Consider the following 20,165-nt stretch of genomic DNA (forward strand, 5'->3'; position numbering starts at 1 on the left):
GATCCACCTGTCTTGGACTCCCAAAATGCTAGGATTACAGGCATAAGCCACCACGCCCAACCTCCACAATTTCTTCCTTCATTCATCTGTTGTCAGGTGATATTTTGTTACAGCAGCCCAAATAATCTAGGGCAGAGTGAAACCCATAATTGTAGTACATATTTTAAATATTGGCTGAATGGAGTTATTTTTAAAAATTTCATAGTGTGAAGTTTGGCATATTAAAGGTAATTATCCTATTAAGAAGATGCCCTAAATTTGAAGTAGTCTAGCACGTGGTTGATGAATTCTTAGCCGTTGTGTTTAGAGGTGATGGGAAGTACACTGGGACCTGGGAATTGATAAGTTTTACAAGGTGAGTCACAAAAGTAGGTCCTTCGAAGGGGTCTGTATGATAGGAAGCAACTCAGTGGTCTATACTGTTCTATCACATTTTGCCAGTACATGATTGAGTGTCCAGTGTTAAGTGTAGTCAGGCACAAGTGTAAATAAAACTATCTTCATTAACAGTCCCATCATTCCTGAGATGAACCCAGAGAAATGGGAAAGTTTATGATTAAATTGAATTACATAGTCCCTTAGCAGGCTTCGAGGGCAGAAAAGGGACTAATAGCATTTTGAGAATCACCAATTTATTTTTTGGCCAAGAGTACCATTTGCACTTGCCTGACTAGTGAAGAAGTTATGTTACACATGGGACCATTAGAGTCCCTAATGAGTCAAATTAGTTTCCTTGAAAGGGCCCCAGTGGCCCTCTCAGTTTACATCCTGGCACAGCAGAAAGACCTGGACCTTGTCTGCTGGGACATGAAACTGGCTGTATTTGCATGGGAGGCCTTCCTTACTCCTGGTTCACATGGCTGAATGTCAGGGTATGCTCAAAGCCCTGTAAGCTTGGACAGATGTAGGAAGTTTGTTTGGTGACACTGGGTAAGTTTTGCCAGTCCTTTTGAGGTTGTAGGACTAGATGGTAGAGGTTTCTGAGTGGAAGATCTGGAATGGGGGTAGTTTTCTGACTTCTTGGTCTCAAAGCATCTTAAAGCCTGAAATTAACCATTGGAAGTATTAAGCCCCTGGCCTTCATTTCTAGGGGCCCATATCTGCTGAGGGCTTCATTCTGAACTTACTAGGAGTGCTAGGTCTTTTTTTCTATTTTTGAGACAGGGTCTTGCCTGCCCACCCAGGCTGGATTGCAGTGGCACAATCATGGCTCACTGCAGCGTTGACCTCCTGCGCTCAAGTGATCCTCCCACCTCAGAGCCCTCCCTCCCCCACCCCCAGTAGCTAGGATTACAGGCCTGTGCCACCACGCGCAACTAATCTTTGTATTTTTTTATAGAAATGGGATCTCACCATGTTGCCCCAGCTAGTCTTGAACTCCTGGCCTCAGGTGATCCACCTGCCTCGGCCTCCCTAAGTGCTGGAATTACAGGCGTGAGCCACCATGCCTGGCAATAGATCTTTTTGAGGTGGGGTCTTTAGGAGTTGAAGGTGGACTTCATGGTGAGGAGCTGCTCTCCTACTCTAGTAATTAAGCTCATCTGGCATCAGTCTGTGTGAAACTACTGAGCATATAGCAGGGTACCTCCCCAGGTGTTTCCTTTTTAGGACAATGGCACTGAATGCTAACATGTAGGGTGCATAATGGGGTTGCTGACTTCCTGACTGCTGGATTCTGAGTGACCTCCTGGCCTTTCTCTAGAACTTCAAAGTCCTGTATGGTAGCCACTGGCCACAGGTGGCTACTGAGCACTTGAAAGGTAGCCGGTACAAATTGAGATGTACTATAAGCATAAAATAGAACCCGGAATTAAAAGATTTAGTCTAAAAAAGTGTAAAATATATTGTTAATCACTTTATTGATTATATGAAGAAATAATATTTTAAATATCTGGTTAAATAAAATATGCTATTAAAATTAATTTCTCTTATTTCTCTATACTCTTTTGGAATGTGGCTACTAGAAAATTTAAATGGCTCAAATTATGTTTCTTTTGCACAGTGCTGCTCCAGATAATAGTCAGTGGGAGAGTTAGGCTAGTGAATGTGTGGCCAGAGGGTGTAAAATCCAAAATCTGTGAATAGATATTGTGTCTGAGGAGGCGCTCTGTACAGTCAAGGCATTCAGAATTGAATTTCTCTAGTTTGCCAGGAGGTCAACATACCACATCCATTTCAGTCCAGGACTTTCAGTGCCACAGGTGTGTGAGAAGCAAGATCCTGGGACCAAAGAAGTCTATCAATTCAGAGTCATGCAAAATATTGTTAATCCATTGCTAGAAAACTCACATTTATAGCCAGTATTCAAACATCTGAATTGGGCTTGGAAAATTTTTTTTTTTTTTTTTTATCTGAGAGATATGCCCAAGGCTTTAGCCTCCTTAGAGATCTAACTCTCTGATGAGCCTCTCAGGGCCTATTAGTACTGGCTGCAGAGGAAGTGAGTGGATAATGACGCCCTATGGTCACTGTGTGCAGGCCACAGTATTCGCAACATAGGATCTCATTCTTCCCAAGGAACATGGGACACTGCAGCCTGGTTTGAAGTGAGGAAAGAACTTTTCTTCAAGAATAGTTGGCTATATGTTCTGGGATACTATACACATAATTCAGCATCTGCCACAAATGCGTCATGAAAGATTGGTTCATGTTGGACACTGTAGAGCCTTTGGCTGGAAACAAATGGAAATACAAGTGGAAAACTCAGAGTACTGCACTGGCCTTCTAATACAAACACTCACCGCAGTGGCCAGTCACAGCCTTTCTTCCCTGAGAAATCTTTGGCGTGCTGTGGGGGCATCTGGAGAGTGTTCGCCAATCTTGACCCTATATCTTTAAGTTGCTTGATTCACCTGCGTACCCGGAGGGGTAACTTTGGGCACCCAGCAGCATTTGGAACCAATCAATTCTGAACAAAACTTTCAGTGGACTGTACTTCGGTCAGCTTCCTGCTTGGTTTCCCATTTTGGCTTTCTTTCCCATTCACTGCCAGGCTGCAAACCTTTAGACTTGCCAATTATGTCTGGTGGCTCCAGCCTCAGATCCTTGGCTCTCCCTCAAGGGATTTGCCTTAGATCTGTTCTACCAGATCTCCTCTATTTGTATTTCCTTAGATATTAAAAAACAAAAACAAAACAAAACAACAAACAGTTAACATAGCAGACCTGGTTCCTTCCCAGGTTTGCCCTTGGCTGACATCTGGAAACTTGAATTTGGGAAAGGTTTCTACTATGCTAACTGATAAAAGTGGCTCACTATGCCTAAACTGTACAAACAATGTGAGTTTATGCTGAATACCTGCTTTCTTTCTGGGAGTTTGGAATTTGGTAGTAGGCAGAGGATGGTTGTGTGATTTAACTGCCAGTAAAAATGCTGGGTGCAGAATGTGTGATGAGCTTCTCTGGTAGAAAACATTTCCCATGGGTCATGATGACTCATTACTAAGGAGTTAGGAATGTCTTGTGTGACTTCATAAGGAGGGAATTATCAAAAGCTTGAGCTTGGTTTCCTCTGGACTTTGCTGCATGTGCTTTTGCCTTTGCTGATTTTGCTTTGTACTCTTTTGCTATAATAAATCATAGCCTTGAGTGTGACCATATGCTGACTTCTGAGTCCTTCTAGCAACTAACCAAATCTGGTGATGGTCGTGGGGGCCCTTGACACATCAGGTAATATACAGAAACCACTGGAGGATGTCTTGAATGTAATTTTTAGTTTGATTATTTTTCTTAGAGTTCACAATAGGAGTCCCTGAATACACCAAGCATTATATAATATGGTTGGGAGATCCAAAGCACTAAAGCTGAGACTAATAATATGTGGAAAATTGGCATATGTTGTAAGTTTCTCAAAAGACGCCTGTTAGGACAGGTTACATAGGGTACACTCAAGAGAGATCAGTACAGGAAGACCAAGGAAGGTTTGAAGAACCCAGTATGGCAGAAAGACATGCAAATCAGAGGCAGGACCCTCCTTAAACAAAACCCAAGGCCATATTCCAGGAAAGGGAACAGAGAGACAAGGGCTGGTATTGTCTCAGTCACATTGGCTGAGTAGGTTAAAATCAGAAAGTGTGTTGGAAAAACAAAATAAAACAAAACCTGGACCTGCAAGAAAGAATAAACTTTTTTTTTTTCTCCAGGGTGGAACAGTGTCACTGTCACCCAGGCTGGAGTGCAGTAGTGCAATCTCAGCTCACTGCAACTTCTACCTCCCAGGCTCAAGCAATCCTCCCAGCTCAGCCTCCTGAGTAGCTGGGACCACAGGTGCATGCCACCACGCCCAGCTAATTTTTTGTATTTTTAGTAGAGATGGGATTTCACCTTGTTGCCCAGGCTGCTCTTGAACTCCTGAGCTCAAGTTCTCTGCCCACCTTGGCTTCCCAAAGTGTTGGGATTATAGAGGTGAGCCACCACACCCAGCCTTCTCCAGGCCTCCTAAATCAAATATAGGAGATTTAGGCATTGATTTTGAGTACTTCCTGTTAAGTACATTCACCAGACATTTGGTTTGTCTGTTTCTCTTATACTCATAAAGCAACCATCTAATTCCAATGTAGATCGACCTACAGGGAGAGCCTCGGTTGACCATATGAACTTCAAATATTTCCGGCAAATCACAGAAATGACTTCTTTTTTTAAGGTATGCTGTTATTGATAAAGCTGTGGTCAGGAATCACTTTAGGGACAAAACGTTTACAAATAGAAAGAGTAAAAAAAAATGTTATTGAGAAGTATTTTCATTATTCTACCCTACAAAATGAAAGTTGTTTGTATATGGATGGTGTAGATTAAGTTTAGCACTGAATATTTTTTATGTATTAAGTATTCAAAAAAAAAAAACACTAAAAAAAGCCCTAAAAATAAAAAAAGTCCTGAGAGGCCTCATTAGTTTTGTTTTCTCACGGACAACCAGAGTTCAAACTCCCAAAGGGGATGCAGTCCCTGATTTTTTGAAAGACAGAATATTACAGTGGTTATGAGCATGGCCTTTGGAATCAGATGCCTTGTTTTGAGTTCTAGTCCTATTTATAGCTGTGTAATCTTGGACAAGTTAATAACCTCTTCACTTCCTGTCTTATCTTCAAATGCAAATAATAATTATAATTATTTCAAGGGTTGCTGAAAGGAAGACCTGAACTAATCCATGTAAAGAACTACATAGTGTCTGGCATATAGAGTATGCTCAATAAATGGTAGAGATCATTATTATTATTATTTTTTAATTTATTATTATGTTTTTTAAGACGGGGTTTCACTATGTTGGTCAGGCTGATCTTGAACTCCTGACTTGTGATCTGCCCGCCTCAGCCTCCCAGAGAGCTGGGATTACAGGCGTGAGCCACCGCGCCCAGCTGATCATTGTTATTATTATGAGACATGATTCCTGTGCTCTTAGAAAGTGAATTCATAGGATGTTGTAAATAACAGAGCTATAGTGATGAACACTGATAACTTGCAAATGTGATAAAACAGAATGTCCCCTAACATTTTAGTTATAAAACTAACTAAAAGGAATCACATGAAGGATAGTTCGAAGGCCCAGAAAATTTTAATGAAACCAGTTTAAAGTTATTATTACATCTTAAGAATATATCAGTCAAAACAAATTGCTATTCAACTGTAGCAGGACAGAACAGTAGTTCCAGGACTTTGAGTTTTATGACTAGTTAGGAAAAATAAATTGCAGAATGTAATGAAGTGCTGCCAACTTTTCAGTTTACCCAAGACTGGCATGAAAAAAGATCTAACAGTCAGCTACCACTGTCATGTCCGAAAGGAAAAGATGTTTTATCTCCAAAAAATAGCAAATAGCATATCTTCAGAACAAAGATAGTAATTCCCAGAAAGTCTGCTAATCCAGGGAGATTTTTTTTTCTTTTTTCCCCAAACAGGTGAAAATCTCTGTAAAGGCACCAATACTCTTTGGACCAGCCCTTGGGATAAGAAAAGTCACAGTTGGGATTGAGCACAGTGACTTTTGCTTATAATCCCAGTGCTTCAGGAGGTTGAGGTGGGAGGATCGCTTGAGCTTGAGTGAGGAATTTGAGTAGTGAGATCCCTGCCCCGCCCACCTGCACCATCTCTACTACAAAAAAAATTTTTTTTTAATTATCCAGGTGTAGTGGTACATGTCTGTAGTCCCACCTACGCAGGGGGCTGAGAAGGGGGGTTGCTTGAGTCTAGGAGATTGAGGCTACAGCTGAGAACATCCCATTTTACTCTAGCCTGGACCACAGAGCAAGCTCCTGTCTCAAAAAAAGAAAATGCAAACACCAGTAGTGCCCACTGTCCAAGCAAAAGAAAACTATACCTCTAACTTTGACCTATTCCTGGTTCCAGTTGCAACACCATTTCTTTTTTCTCTCTTTGTTTCTTTTGTAGAGTCAGGGTCTCACTACGTTGCTCAGGCTGGTCTTGAACTCCAGGCCTCAAGTGATTCTCCCACCTCAACCTCCCAAAGTGCTGGAATTACAGACCTGAGCCAACTGCGCCCTGCCTTACAACACCATTACCAATGTGAAGACAAATATAGGAGATTTAGGCGTTGATTTTGAGTACTTCCTGTTAAGTACATTCACCAGACATTTGATTTGTCTGTTTCTCTTATACTCATAAAGCAACCATCTAATTCCAATGTAGATCGACCTACAGGGAGAGCCTGCGTTGACCACATGAGCTTCAAATATTTCCGGCAAATCACAGAAATGACTTCTAAATATGGCTTAGCTTCCTATGTAGCTTCATTACAGGAGAGAGAATATGTTGATTACGTCCACAGGGGTATTGCTGTTTTATTTCTCCTAGTAGATTAGTAAATTTGCATTCTGGTGCTATTTTGGTCTCTTGTACTTTTCAGACAACTTGTCCCAGTCTCTCAGGGCCTGTTTACTCCCAGGCACTGAGAAAATGATATTTCCAGGCTATGGAAGCAGCTGGTCTTCTTGCACACCATGGCACATGCACTATATTCCTTTTTTTTTTTTTTAATTTTTAGGCGGAGTCTTGCTCTGTTGCCCAGACTGGAGTGTGGTGGTGCAATCTCAGTTCACTGCAACCTCCACCTCCCAGGTTCAAGTTGATTCTCCTGCCTCAGCCTCCCAGGTAGCTGGGATTACAGACGTGCATCACCACGCCCAACCAATTTTTATATTTTCAGTAGATACAGAGTTTCACCATGTTGGCCAGGCTGGTCTCAAACTCCTGACCTCAAGTGATCTGCCCACTTCGGCATCCCAAAGTACTGTGATTACAGATGTGAACCACTTCGTCCGGCCATGCGATTCCATTTTTAATGTTATACCTACCTACTGACGTTTACAAAAAAAAAAAAATACGTAAAGAATGACATGGCTTTATTAGTCAAGGTGCAAGATAAACTCCAAAATATATTGACTTAAATAAAATGAAGTTTCTTTCTCTTATAAGTCTAGAGTAAGAGGCCCAGGGCTGGTTTGGGGGTCCTACTTTGTTAGAGCAGAGGCTTGGATTTCATTCAGATATCCAAGTTTCTTCTGTCTCCTTGCTTTACTACCTCTCTAGGTATTGTCTTCATCCACATGTTTGAAACTGGCTCTCTCCATGTTTATATTCTAGTCTGTGGGTACGGAAAAAAAATGTCGAGGGCAAGGGACTCTGGCTTTAAAGAAAGATGTGGAAATCACACACATCACTTCTGCTCACATCTTACTGGTCCAAATTTAGTCATAAAACCACATCTAGTTGCAAGGCAGGCTGGAAATATTCTGCTCAGTGTCATTGCTTGTGGCTAAGAATATATAAAACATGTTGGTTTCTTTGAATTATTGATCCAGACTTGTGGGATGATCCCTGTGAAATGTTTCCTGACCTTACTATTATGTAAAGAATAACAATAAACCTGCCTCCCCTTCCTCCCTGCCAGAGGTAACCTCTAACTGAAACCTGGGTTAATTATTCTCTTGCTTAAAATGATAGTTTTAGGCTGGGAGCAATGGCTCACACCTGTAATCTAGCCCTTTGGGAGGCCAAGGCAGGCAGACCACTTGAGGTCAGAAGTTTGAGACCAGCCTGGCCAACAGGGTGTAACCCCATCTCTACTGAAAATACAAAAATTAACCAGGCATGTTGGCAGGTGCCTGTAATCCCAGCTACTCAGGAGGCTGAAGCAGGAGAATCACTTGGACCCTGGAGGCAGAGGTTGCAGTGAGCTGAGACCACACCACTGCACTCCAGTCTGGTCAAAAAGAGCAAAAATCCAACTCAAAATAATAATAATAATAATAATAATAGTTTTACTATCTGTATATGTATTCAAAAAATGAAATACTTTTTGTTCTGCCTGTTTTGAGTACCATATAAATGCACTTATTCTTTTGTGATTTGCTAAACATTGCTTTGACTTCTGGTTCCTTTTTGCTTAGCAATTTCATCTTTAATTCTTTTTCTCCTGTTACATTTTACTGTAAATGGAAGGAGCCAGGCCCCTTCTTTAACACTGCTTAGAAATCTCCAATTTCATCACTTGTGAGTTCTACCTTCCACAAAACACTAGAACATAAACACAATTCAGCCAACTACTTTGCCATATGTATAAACTAAATGGGAAAGTTTGTTTTTTGTTTTTGAGATAGGGATTCATTCTGTCGCTCAGGCTGGAGTGAAGTGGCGTGATCGTGGCTCACTGCAGCGTGAGCCCAAGCAATCCTCCCACCTCAGCCTCCCAAGTAGCTTGGACCACAGGGATGTACCACTGCACCTGGCTAATTTCTTTTATTTTTTGTGGAGACAATGTCTCGCTATGTTGCCCAGGCATATCTTGAACTCCTGGGCTCAAGCAATCTTCTCACCTCAGCCTCCCAAAATGCTGGGATTACAGGCGGGAGCCCCTGCTCAGCCCTCTACTCACTTTTCCCCCTTAGCATTTAAACATACTCAAATGTCTTTCCTCTTTAAAATGAAAACAAACAAATAAAAACCTTCCTTGAATTTGCTGTCTTCTAATTTCTCCTTTCCTTCACAGGTCATGTTTCTTGAAAAAATAGGTAAGATTCATTGTCTTTATTTCTCCATTTCTCATTCTTCCTTAAACTATTGTGACTGGCCCCACCATTTCACCGAACCTGCTCTCCATATTAAAGTCAGCAATAACTATTTTTTTTTTGAGACAGAGTCTCGCTCTGTCACCCAGACTGGAATGCAGTGGTGTGATCTTAGCTCACTGCAACCTCCGCCTCCCAGATTTAAGCAATTCTCCTACCTTAGCCTCCCTAGTAACTAGGATCACAGGTGTGTGCCACCACACACAGCCAACTCTTGTACCACGTTGGTCAGGCTGGTCTTGAACTCCAACCTCATGATCCGCCCACCTCGGCCTCCCAAAGTGCTGGGATTATAGGCGACAGCCACCGCGCCCAGTCAGTCAACAATAACTCTTAGCTGTAAAAGCCTATACAGACTTTTCTGTTCTTATCTTACCAATCACTGATTATGATAACCAGCACTATGAAATATTCCTTCCTTGAGCTTTGCTGCTGCTTCAACTTCTCTGACATCTTTCTGTCCTTGTTTTCCTCCCCTATGGACTCTGCATCTCCATCTTCAAAAACTGATTTTTCTACACCCCTTCCCACCTCTTTAGGGGTGTTCCCACGGGCTTTATCAGCAACCATGTTCCCTTCTCATCTTAGAAATGTTTGGATTGGCCGGGCGCGGTGGCTCAAGCCTGTAATCCCAGCACTGTGGGAGGCCGAGGCGGGTGGATCACGAGGTCAAGAGATCGAGACCATCCTGGTCAACATGGTGAAACCCCGTCTCTACTAAAAATACAAAAAATTAGCTGGGCATGGTGGCGCGTGCCTGTAATCCCAGCGACTCAGGAGGCTGGGGCAGGAGAATTGCCTGAACCCAGGAGGCAGAGGTTGCGGTGAGCCGAGATCGCGCCATTGCACTCCAGCCTGGGTAACAAGAGTGAAACTCCGTCTCAAAAAAAAAAAAAAAAAAAAAGAAATGTTTGGATAACCCCATCTACTTTTGGGTTTGGATAACCCCAATACTCTCAGCATGAATTATTCCTGAGCATCTATTATGTCTTAGATAGTTTTATCTTTTATGGTAGTGGCTCTTAATGATCACTGTAGAGCAGAACTTGAGGAAATTAAAAATAAATTTGGTTGGGTAAAGTGGTTCATGCCTGTAATCCCAGTACTTTGGAAGGCTGAGGTGGGTGAATCACCTGAGGTCAGAGTTCGAGACCAGCCTGACCAACATGACCCCATCTCTACTAAAAACACAAAATTAGCCAGGCATAGTGGCACATGCCTGTAATCCCAGCCACTTAGGAGGCTGAGCAAGGGGAATTGTTTAAACCTAGGAGGCGGAGGTTGTAGTAAGAGATCCTGCCATTGCACTCCAGTCTGGGCAACAAGAGTATAACTCTGTATCAAAAAAAAAAGAAAAAAAAATTGATGGTCGATGACTCACCTTAGAAATTACTTTTAGATGACTGGACTTTCATATTTTGAAAAAGTTCTAATGTGCACTTAGGATGGCAAGCCATTGCTTTATGATCTGTGAAGATGAATTGGGGTAGATGTAGAAGTCATCTGACTAGGAAGTATCAGAGTGATCCAAGACTACCAGAAATATGTCATGAGCCTCTGGTAATTATACTCTTGAACAAAGCCAAATAAACAACTGCAAAACCACATACTTCAGCTATTCTTGTTATAATTGTTATATGGGATATTGGACAAAGTTGATCCACTGCTTTCTCAATCACAAAGGGGCCAGTAGGTTATATAAACATATGATGTCAACATGGGAGACTGCCTGACTTCTCCAAGGCATCTGATTTTAATTTCTTCTTTTTCTTTTTTTATTTCTCTCTAATCCCATGAAACATTGTGATTCCCATTTTTAAAAACACTGTAGCACATTTTGAAGATGAAATTTTACCTGGAGCTGTCAATCTAAAATCCTATTTGAAGTAATGCCTGTGGATTAATTTGCTCAGTAACTGTCTGAGGTTGACACCCATTGTTGTTATCCTATAGCTCTTCATCCTCTTGTGGGTACCCAGAACATATCTTTCCTTCATCCTGCATGCTCAAGCCATTTACTTTGAGTGAGAATGACCTCAGCTTAGCTCCATTCTGAGCCCTGATACCAAGGCTTTGTATTATTCCATTGTTTTGTCCATAGCAATTGATTCAGAGATAAGCTAGAAACTAATCAGTTTCTGTGAGGACAAAAGTTTCCTCTGTCTTCTATAAGGAAATTCATATCCACCCCAGGATGGTTCAGTATTAGTATGTAAGCAGCCATAGCCACTGGTCATGAGCTGCTATGGGAGCAACTAGGATAGTGCATGATGCTTGAAGATGAAGCCAAAATCATGGCAGGCAGAGTGGAGACACAGAGAACAAATTTCTCTACTATGGAGTGCTCAGTAATGCAGACCAACATCCTCTTTTTATTTAGGCGAATTAAAGTTTTAAAATAATGTATGCTATGGTCTGAATGTGTTTCCCAAAATCGATAGTTGGAAATTAATCCCCCATAAAACAGTGCTGGGATGTGGGGCCTTCTGGGAGGTGTTTAGATCATGAGGGATCTGCCACTGTAAAAAAGACTTGTGGGAGTAGGTTTGCCCTCTTTCACTCTCCTGCCATGTGAGGACGCAGCCAGCAGGCCCACAGCACCTTAATCTTGGACTTCCTAGACCCAGAACTGTAAGAAATACATTTCTGTTTTTTATAAATTACTCTGTTTGTGGTATTCTGTTACAGCAGCACAAAATGAACAAGATAACCTGTAACATAAAGACTGATTTAATATGCAGTCTTTATTAGAATTAAAATAGTTTTGGCTGGGTGTGGTGGATCATGCCTATAATCCCAGCACTTTGGGAGGCCAAGGCGTGTGGATCGTCTGAGGTCAGGAGTTCAAGAGCAGCCTGGCAAACATGGTAAAACCCTGTCTCTACTAAAAATACCAAAAATTAGCTGGGCATGGTGGTGGGCATTTGTAATCCCAGCTACTTGGGAGGCTGAGGCAGGAGAATCGCTTGAACACGAGAGGCAGAGGTTGCAGTGAGCCGAGATTGTGCCATTGCACTCTAGCCTGGGCAACAAGAGCAAAACTCTGTCTAAAAAAAAAACCAAAACAGTTTTATCACTTGTATACATCCCTTTCTAATGTTATTAATTCTTATGCTAGTTAATTTTTTTTACTAGTTATATAACTAGGAAAAAAGTAAGGATTATTTTTTTTCTTTCCATACTCAAAGAGCATAAAAATTCAGGTCCATGATTGAGCAACAAAATTATCAAGATGGACTGTAATGGGGATTTATGGGAATTTGTAACACCTTTACACCACAGACATCATCAAAAGAGTTAAGTCTCAGGCTTTTTACCATCATGCCATATTAGAAAGTATGCTGGGCACGGTGGCTCATGCCTGGAATCCCAGCACTTTGGGAGGCTGGTGCAGGTGGATCATTTGAGGTCAGGAGTTTGAGAACAGCCTGATCAACATGGTGAAACCTTGTCTCTATAAAAAAAATACAAAATTAGCCAGGTGTGATGGTGCACACCATAATCCCAGCTACTCGGGAGGCTGAAGGAGGAGAATTGCTTGAACCCAGGAGGCAGAAGTTGCAGTGATCCGGGATAGTGCCATTGCACTCAAGCTTGGACAGTAAGAGTGAAACTCCATCTCAGAAAAAAAGAAAAGACAGAAAAAATATGTAGTGCATTGCTCAATAGTATTTATGAACATTAACATGTTTAGATATGTTTTATGAAACAGAAACAAAAAATATAGTTAATTCATTTGATTAAATGTTCATACTGAATTTGCATGCTGAGGACTACATAGTAAAATAACTATGAATATTAGGTTGTATGATAATAATAATTGGCAGAATCAACAGATATTTATTGCAGGGTAATTAAATTTATTCAATAACCTTTTGTAATCTATATTTACAAGTATCCTGTAAATTGGATCTTATAATCCAGTTACAAGATAGTGGTTGACCACCACAGTCAAAGGTAGACATATGGAACTGGAAAACACACAATTGTTGCTACGGGAGTATAATTGCTTCTAGGCCCCCTCAGATGACAGAGGAAAGAGACATGTGTATACTATCTTGTGTCTATATACACATTGATAAGTATTTCTATATCTGTATCTATATTAAGTTAAGCATGAGTTCATACTTATGTCTTCCACTCTAATCCATTTAAATAAATGCAATAATATGTACTTAGATTTGCTCTCATCTTAGGACACATTTCAATTATCTTACCAGTGTTTTCTGCTCCAAAACATTTATGGAACTGCCTAGAACAAAGACTTGTCATGCCTATTCAAATTCTTGTGGCTAAGTGACTAAGTTCTGGCCAGTGGGAAGGACAGTTGTAGGTCGGGACTTATATGAAGCCTTCTGAAAATGAGAACAGTCTGCTGACACATCCCTTTCTTTTACTTTTTCCTCCTTTTCTTTCCTCTTGCCTGTAAACTCAGACAAGATGACTGGACCACTAGCAGCTATTTGTGATCATGAAGTAATTATGAGGCTAGAAAATCATTTTAGATGTAAAAGAAAACGAGAAACTTGGATTTTTGACAACTCAGAGCTGTCAAACTGGCCCTGGTTCTGCCTACATCCACACTGCTTTTATAAGAGGAAAAATCAAATTGCTATCACTTGAACTTTGTTTTATCCAACCAAACCTGATGCTGATAGTTTTTGAAAGTGACTTTAGATATAGTTTCTTAATCAAACTGGATTCTTTTTATGACTGCTTATATATTATTCAGAAAAAGACTTCTTGAGAAAACTCATTTTGAGCTTAGTCTTAAAAAGTGGGGAGTGTAGAAGCGATATTAAAACATTTGGAAAATAAAAAAGGAAGGAAGAAGAAAAATAGAGAACCTGAGGAACTCAGAGTGCTCTGGGCAAGGGAGACAGTACTGCATTATAAAGAATGGTATCTTAGGAATAGGTGTAAAAATGATTAGATAGTGCTGGCCTTGTTGGGAAAGTCTTTTTCCTCTTCTTCCCAGATTCTGATGACAGGAATATTAGATTTTTTTTTTCTTTTTTTTTTTTTTGGTGATGGATTTTCACTCCTGTTGCCCAGGCTGGAGTGCAATGGCCCTATCTTGGCTTACTGCAACCTCTGCCTCCCCGGTTCAAGAAATTCTGCCTCACTCTCCTGAATAGCTGGGATTGCAGGCGACCACCACCACACCCAGCTAATTTCTGTATTTTTTTTTGGAAGAGATGGGATTTCACCATGTTAGCCAGGCTGGTCTTGAACTCCTGACCACAAGTGATCTGCCAGCCTCGGCCTCCCAAAGTGCTGAGATTACAGGCGTGAGCCACTATGCATGGCCTCAAACATGTTTTAATTGCTACTTGAAATATTTTCTGATGGATGCTTTCAAATCTTTGTTAGACAATTTTAACTTGTCATCTCAGCATTGGCATCTATTGTCTTTTTTATTCAGCTTGAGATCTCCCTGGGTTTTGATATCATGAGTGATTTTTAAATTGAAATCTGGTGTCATGAGTGAGTTTTGATTTAAATCTGGACATTTGGGTATTATGATATGTTGGATAATATTTAAACGTTTATTTTAACTAGCGTTTCTTGATGCTGCTTGGCATTGGGCATCAACTTCTAAAATGGCAAGTGGTGGTAGAAGTCTAGGTTCCCTATTCCACATCTGTTGACACCAAGGGTGGTTCCTTGTTATTGCTGGGCAATGCTGGGAGTTTCAGTGTCCCACTAGTTTTCCACTGATACTTCCCTAGCTGAAAGGGCTTGGAATGTCTCCTTACTGCCCCCACGTAGCCTCCACTGACACCATAGAGGGGAAGGGGTGACATCTTTACCACTAGGCAGTGATGAACGCTCTGACTCTCCAATATGCCTTTAATTACACCATCGAAACAGGGAAAGGGAGGGGTACCTCATCACTGTAAGGCAGGAATGGAAGTCCAGGCTCACCCTGTGGTTTCTAGTGCCACTGATGGTACAGAAGGATATGCATGGAGGAGTACTTGTTCCTGCCCAGTTGAAGATGAAAGTCCCACCCCTCTCTTTGGTTTTCTCTGACATCACCTTAGAGGGATTGAGGAGTAGAGTGATTGGGGTGTTAGGATGTTGGGGTGTCTCATCACAACCTGGAGAGTGTGGAAGTCTTAGGCTCCCTACTCAGCCTTTGCTTTATGGGGTAGGTCAGTGTGTGTTATGGGGTAGGGTCAGTGTGTGTGTGTGTGTGTGTGTGTGTGTGTGTGTGTGTGTGTATGTATTGTTTGTCAACAGTAGAGTGAATATCTTCTAAATGTTTTTTTTCTTGATAGGCTGCTTCTTTTTTATCATTTGGCTAGAAAGAGCAGCCTTTTATTAGGGCACTTTTTGTCTATGCCTCTTGGGATTTTTGGGGTTTCTGGTTTTCAGCTTCTCCATCACCCAGTTTGGGATATGTAAGGCTGCTTGAAAACCCAAGGAACTTCCCACCATGTTCCTCTCTGGACCCTAGCCAGTGTGACTTCTCTTCACCTTTCAATGCCCTCCTATGTTTATCTTATATATAATGTCAGGTTTTTAGCTGTACTTAGAAGAATAGGTAGAAATGTATCTACTCTATCTTCCCGGAAGCAGAAGTCAGGGGCCACTATAAGGCACTGAAACAATTTCAAACAAAAATGCGTGGCAAAGACTCAGGGAGGAGTGGCAGTGCCTTTCAAACAAGAGCATCAGGAGGGCAATCAAATGAAGAAAGCTTGCCAGCCATAAGCAGTAACTGCATTTGCCAGTACAATAATATCTATCTGCAAGCACCTTCAAACAGTAAGAATTACTTTAAAAATCATAATGCCTGGCTGGGCACGGTGGCTCATGCCTGTAATCCTAGCACTTTGGGAGGCCGAGGTGGGTGGATCACCTGAGGTCAGGAGTTCAAGACCAGCCTGGCCATCATGGTGAAACCCCATCTTTAGAAAAAAAAATCATAATGCCTTTTAAAAATCATAGAAACATATGAAAATTCCTTAATTTATGAATTAATGTACCGCTTCTTGAAGGAGAAGTTATTCTACAAATTGTAGGAATATGGAGAAATTGTGACTTATCTTGTGGTTATAGTTGAGCAAGATGAGCCAAACTGTCAATACCATTGTTTTCAAAGCCACCACCATCAGTTAAAATAAAATTGAAAGACCTCATGCCCAGCTTTAGCTCTGCCTGCTCTTTTTGAGCCCCTTCCCCTTTTCTCTACTTCTAGTTCTAGGAGAACGTTGTTCACAGGAGGCAACCTTTCATTAATGCTCATTGTCAAGAAAAGATACCTATAAATAATCCAAAGAAACAAAAACAGTAGCTTACGATAAAAATGACAGAAGCAATCTGGCAGGCCGATTGGATGTAAAATCTCAAGAGGACTAGGATAAAAACTGGGGAGATCAACTGATGTGGTGTCTAGTGTTATAAATAGCTCTGCTATATAGGATGACATAGTTGAAAGGCCAACTGCACTTCAGGAGCTAATTATAGAAACCTATAGGGCTGGGGGGAAAAAAAGATGAAAGAAATCTATAGGGGCACATTTATTGGTTGCCAGAGATCTATTCCAGCTAAAACCTGACAAAACCAAGAAGACAGACACAGGTGGGAAATGCTCAAGAAACTGATTAACCCCTAGTAGGGGTGGGGACCCAAATCTAGGAGACAGTCCAATTGCTGAAATGAGTTTTTCCTCCTTTCCTCCCTCCCTTCCTCCCTTTCCTTCTGTTTTTTCATTTAGTATTGTGTAGAAGGTTGGGGTGGAGAGATGGCCAAAGAAGGGAATTATTTTCCTCTCAGTTACAGATAGGGACCTTGCACTCTGTACACGTTTTTGGAAACGTCGTCAGCATGCTCAGACACATGAAAAAGCCCAGATGGAAATTATCCAATTCCTTTGCTTTCCCTTTAGTGGTTTTCAATGCCATGGGTGACTGGATAGAGTGGAACAAAAAAAGGTCAAAGTCAAATTTGTTGAATGTGCTACTTAGATTGGGGTTCCCATTTCCCTAGCTACTCCACACACACTCTCTTTCCTGTGGTATTGCCTTTCTCCAAAGGCTATAGTCTTGGTTTGGTGTGGTTCCAACCCTTTGGTGGAGTCAGTGGAGATGAGAAGCACTGCAATTACCCTCAACGGGTTTAGACTCGAATATGTACACCAAGCACTGACCGAAGAATGAATGAATGTCTGTCTCTCTGCAAGGCGCAGTGGCCCAGGCCTGTAATCCCCAACACTTTGGGAGTCTGCGGTGAGCGGATCACTTGAGGCCAGGAGTTTGAGACCAGCCTGGGCAAGATGGGGACACCCCGCCTCTACTAAAAGTGCCCTCAAAATTAGCCAGATATGATGCCACAGGCCTGTAGTCCCTTCTACTCCGGAGGCTGAGGCTGGAGAATCACTTGAACCTGGGAGGTGGAGATTGCAATGACCGAGATCGTGCCACTGCACGATCTGTCATCCAGCCTGGATGACAGAGAGACTCCGTTTCCACAAACAAACAAACAAAAAAAGGTCTGTCTTTCTAATGCACATACATACACTACTACTTTCTGGATTGTATCTTTAGTTTTGCTTACAAAATGGATTTAGGCTGTAGAATTTTCAAAGATTAGAGAAATGTGCCTTGGAATAGAAAGTGCAAATTTCTAGTAATTCTTCCCTTCAAAGATAATGTTACCAACTTCTTTTCCTACTATTTTTCGAATTTATTGACAAACTGTTGCGTTAAAAAATATCAAGTGAAACCACCATGGCACGTGTATACCTGTGTAACAAAGCTGCACGTTCTGCACATGTATCCCATCTGCACAAGTACTCCAGAACGTAAAAGTATATTTAAAAAATAGTTATTACACAGATGGTAGCTTTCTGAGTATTTTCGAAGCTGCGAGTCAGTTTTGTCCTTTTGAGCAACTAGGAAACACGCAATACAGCCCTCCGTAGGGGCGGTGCTGGGGACAGGTTTTCTGAGGAGGCGGGAGCCAGTGGCGGCCACCACCTCCCACACGCCCATCGCTTTGATAAACGAGGAGACTCCCGCCCGCCGGCTGTAAACGAGGCACGAGCTTGGGGGAGGAGCCAGGGCGCCTGAAGTCACTGTTGAAAAAGGCCTCTTATTGGTGCTTCGCGCAGCCGCGGACCTTGGAATTCTGATTGGTCTGTTTTCCTGTCCGTAAGGGGATTGACGGTCCCTACCGCGTCAGGCCGCTCCTCTCCGAGCCGTGCTCCTTTCCTTGCGCCTGGGCGCCCACCCCCGAGCGGTGAGAGCGCGTGCGCGAGCGCCACTTTCCGTGGCGGAGCCCGCCAGTGCCGCTGCACACGCTCGCAGTTTGTGGGCCCTGCGGGAGGCGGCGGAGGTCACCGCGGGGAGGAGGGGCGGGAGCGGTATGGCAGCCTCCTTACGGCTCTTTGGAGCCGCCTCCGGTCTCCGGTACTGGAGCCGGCGGCTGCGGCCGGCAGTCAGCAGCCTTGCAGCGGGTAAGGACCTCGCGCCTCGTTCCCCTTGTCCTGCTTTCGGCCGCTCGCTTCTTCTGTCCGGACGGCCGAAGAGGTGTTTTCACGGGAGGCGCTGCGGTTGGGCTGGGGCTTAAAAATCAAAATTTTGGCTGGTCTAAAGGCCTGTCCTCTTCTGCTGCTGCCACTCACTCCGCGAGTATTCCCCTCTGCCTTCCCTCCCTTTCTCCCTGACTCCAGATGAACGGGTTCAGCGCCCTTATCGGGATTTAGGAAGAGGTGGGGAAGAGCTTGGGGTGAAGGGGGGAGTATTTGGGATCCCAGCATGCTGTTTTGGAGTTTGGACTTCGAGGACGTTTGGAGGGTCCAAATCCAGGGGGCAACCCCGCACTCACCCCCAGCCACCCCTGGCCTTTCAGCGCCCTGGGGGTGCACCTTGTGTGGGCACAGTCTCGGGCAACAGGGCCTGATTGATGTTTAACCACCTGAGTCCGGGGGGGATGGCCTTATTACACAGGCGGTATGTACAAGCCAGGGAGTAAGTCGTTCAGCAAAGTTTGAGTCACCCTTGACCAGCAAGACGGGCTTTCCCCCGCTACTGTAACTGTGCTACCTAAAAAATGTCATTTCTGTCAAATTATGAACCAGTACACTTTCAGCGTCCTCAAGATTACGGGCAGAATTGATTCTGCCTTCCTCCTCTCATACCATTGTAAATTGTGGAAGCTAACCATGACTTTAGGAAGAGGCGGTTTTTAGAGCCAGGATGAAGATCCAGGAGATCTAATAGTCTTTCATGTTCTGCACGAGGAACATGAGGCCCCTTGGATAAGTGAATCAGGATATCCCCAGCAAGATCTAGAAAGTGGTTCTCATTTCTTCCTAATTCCTACACTTTCTATCATATCAGGACTCCTCTTTAATTGAAAAATTGGTTGATTTCTGGGGACACTGCTGTTGTCTTCTATGAAAGTTTGAGAGTTGCAACAATGCACCACTGTTTAGCAAGACTATTCTGAGGATTAACAAAAAAGCCTTGGCATTAATTTTTTCTAATCTTTGCTTAAAAAAACAGCGAGTTAGGATTTGAGCTCCCCCCCCCCCCAACCTTTTATTTAGAGACAGGGTCGCAATCTGTTGCCCAAGCTGGAGTGCAGTGGCCCAGTCACACTGCTTCCTGCAGGCTCAACCTCCTGGGCTCAGGTGATCCTCCCACCTCAGCCTCCTGAGTAGCTGGGATTACAGGGATGTGCCATCACGCCCGTCCAATTTTTGTATTTTCAGTAGGGAGGGGGTTTCTCCGTTGTTGCTCAGGTGATCCTTCCAAAGTGTTGGGATTATAGGCATGAGCCACTGTGCCTGGCCGGGAATTGTAAGAACTTTCTCTTACAATTCTTCACAGCTTTCCATCCTACCCCTCAGTGAAAAGTCTGAATTCCCTTTCTGATTGGAGAAGGACAGAGGCTCCGTGAGATGCAAGAGAACAGATGTCTGGTACAGAACACAGTTACAAGAAAAAAACTCACAGAATCTGCCAAACTTGAATGTAACCACTGTTTGAGCTTCATATATTGAGCTACAAAAGTGCTCCCACTTTGGAGATAATCTTTTTTTTTTTTTTTTTTTTTGAGACGGAGTTTCGCT

General features: G+C 42.7%; 1 protein-coding gene across 1 annotated transcript in view; it reads left to right on the forward strand.

Annotated features, from left to right (window-relative positions):
• Window positions 1-18,240: 18,240 nt before the first annotated feature.
• The window catches only part of HIBADH (3-hydroxyisobutyrate dehydrogenase), a 138,409-nt gene continuing 136,484 nt past the window's right edge, over window positions 18,241-20,165 (forward strand). The window contains exon 1 of the mRNA XM_032286914.1: window positions 18,241-18,545. Coding sequence (XP_032142805.1) covers window positions 18,455-18,545 — 91 coding nt within the window. The 5' untranslated portion in view covers window positions 18,241-18,454. The remainder of the gene's footprint in view (window positions 18,546-20,165) is intronic.

This window comes from Sapajus apella, unplaced genomic scaffold (genome assembly GCF_009761245.1).
Source record: "Sapajus apella isolate SASKATOON/1434 unplaced genomic scaffold, GSC_monkey_1.0 scaffold19, whole genome shotgun sequence".
In the NCBI taxonomy this organism is placed as follows: domain Eukaryota; kingdom Metazoa; phylum Chordata; class Mammalia; order Primates; family Cebidae; genus Sapajus; species Sapajus apella.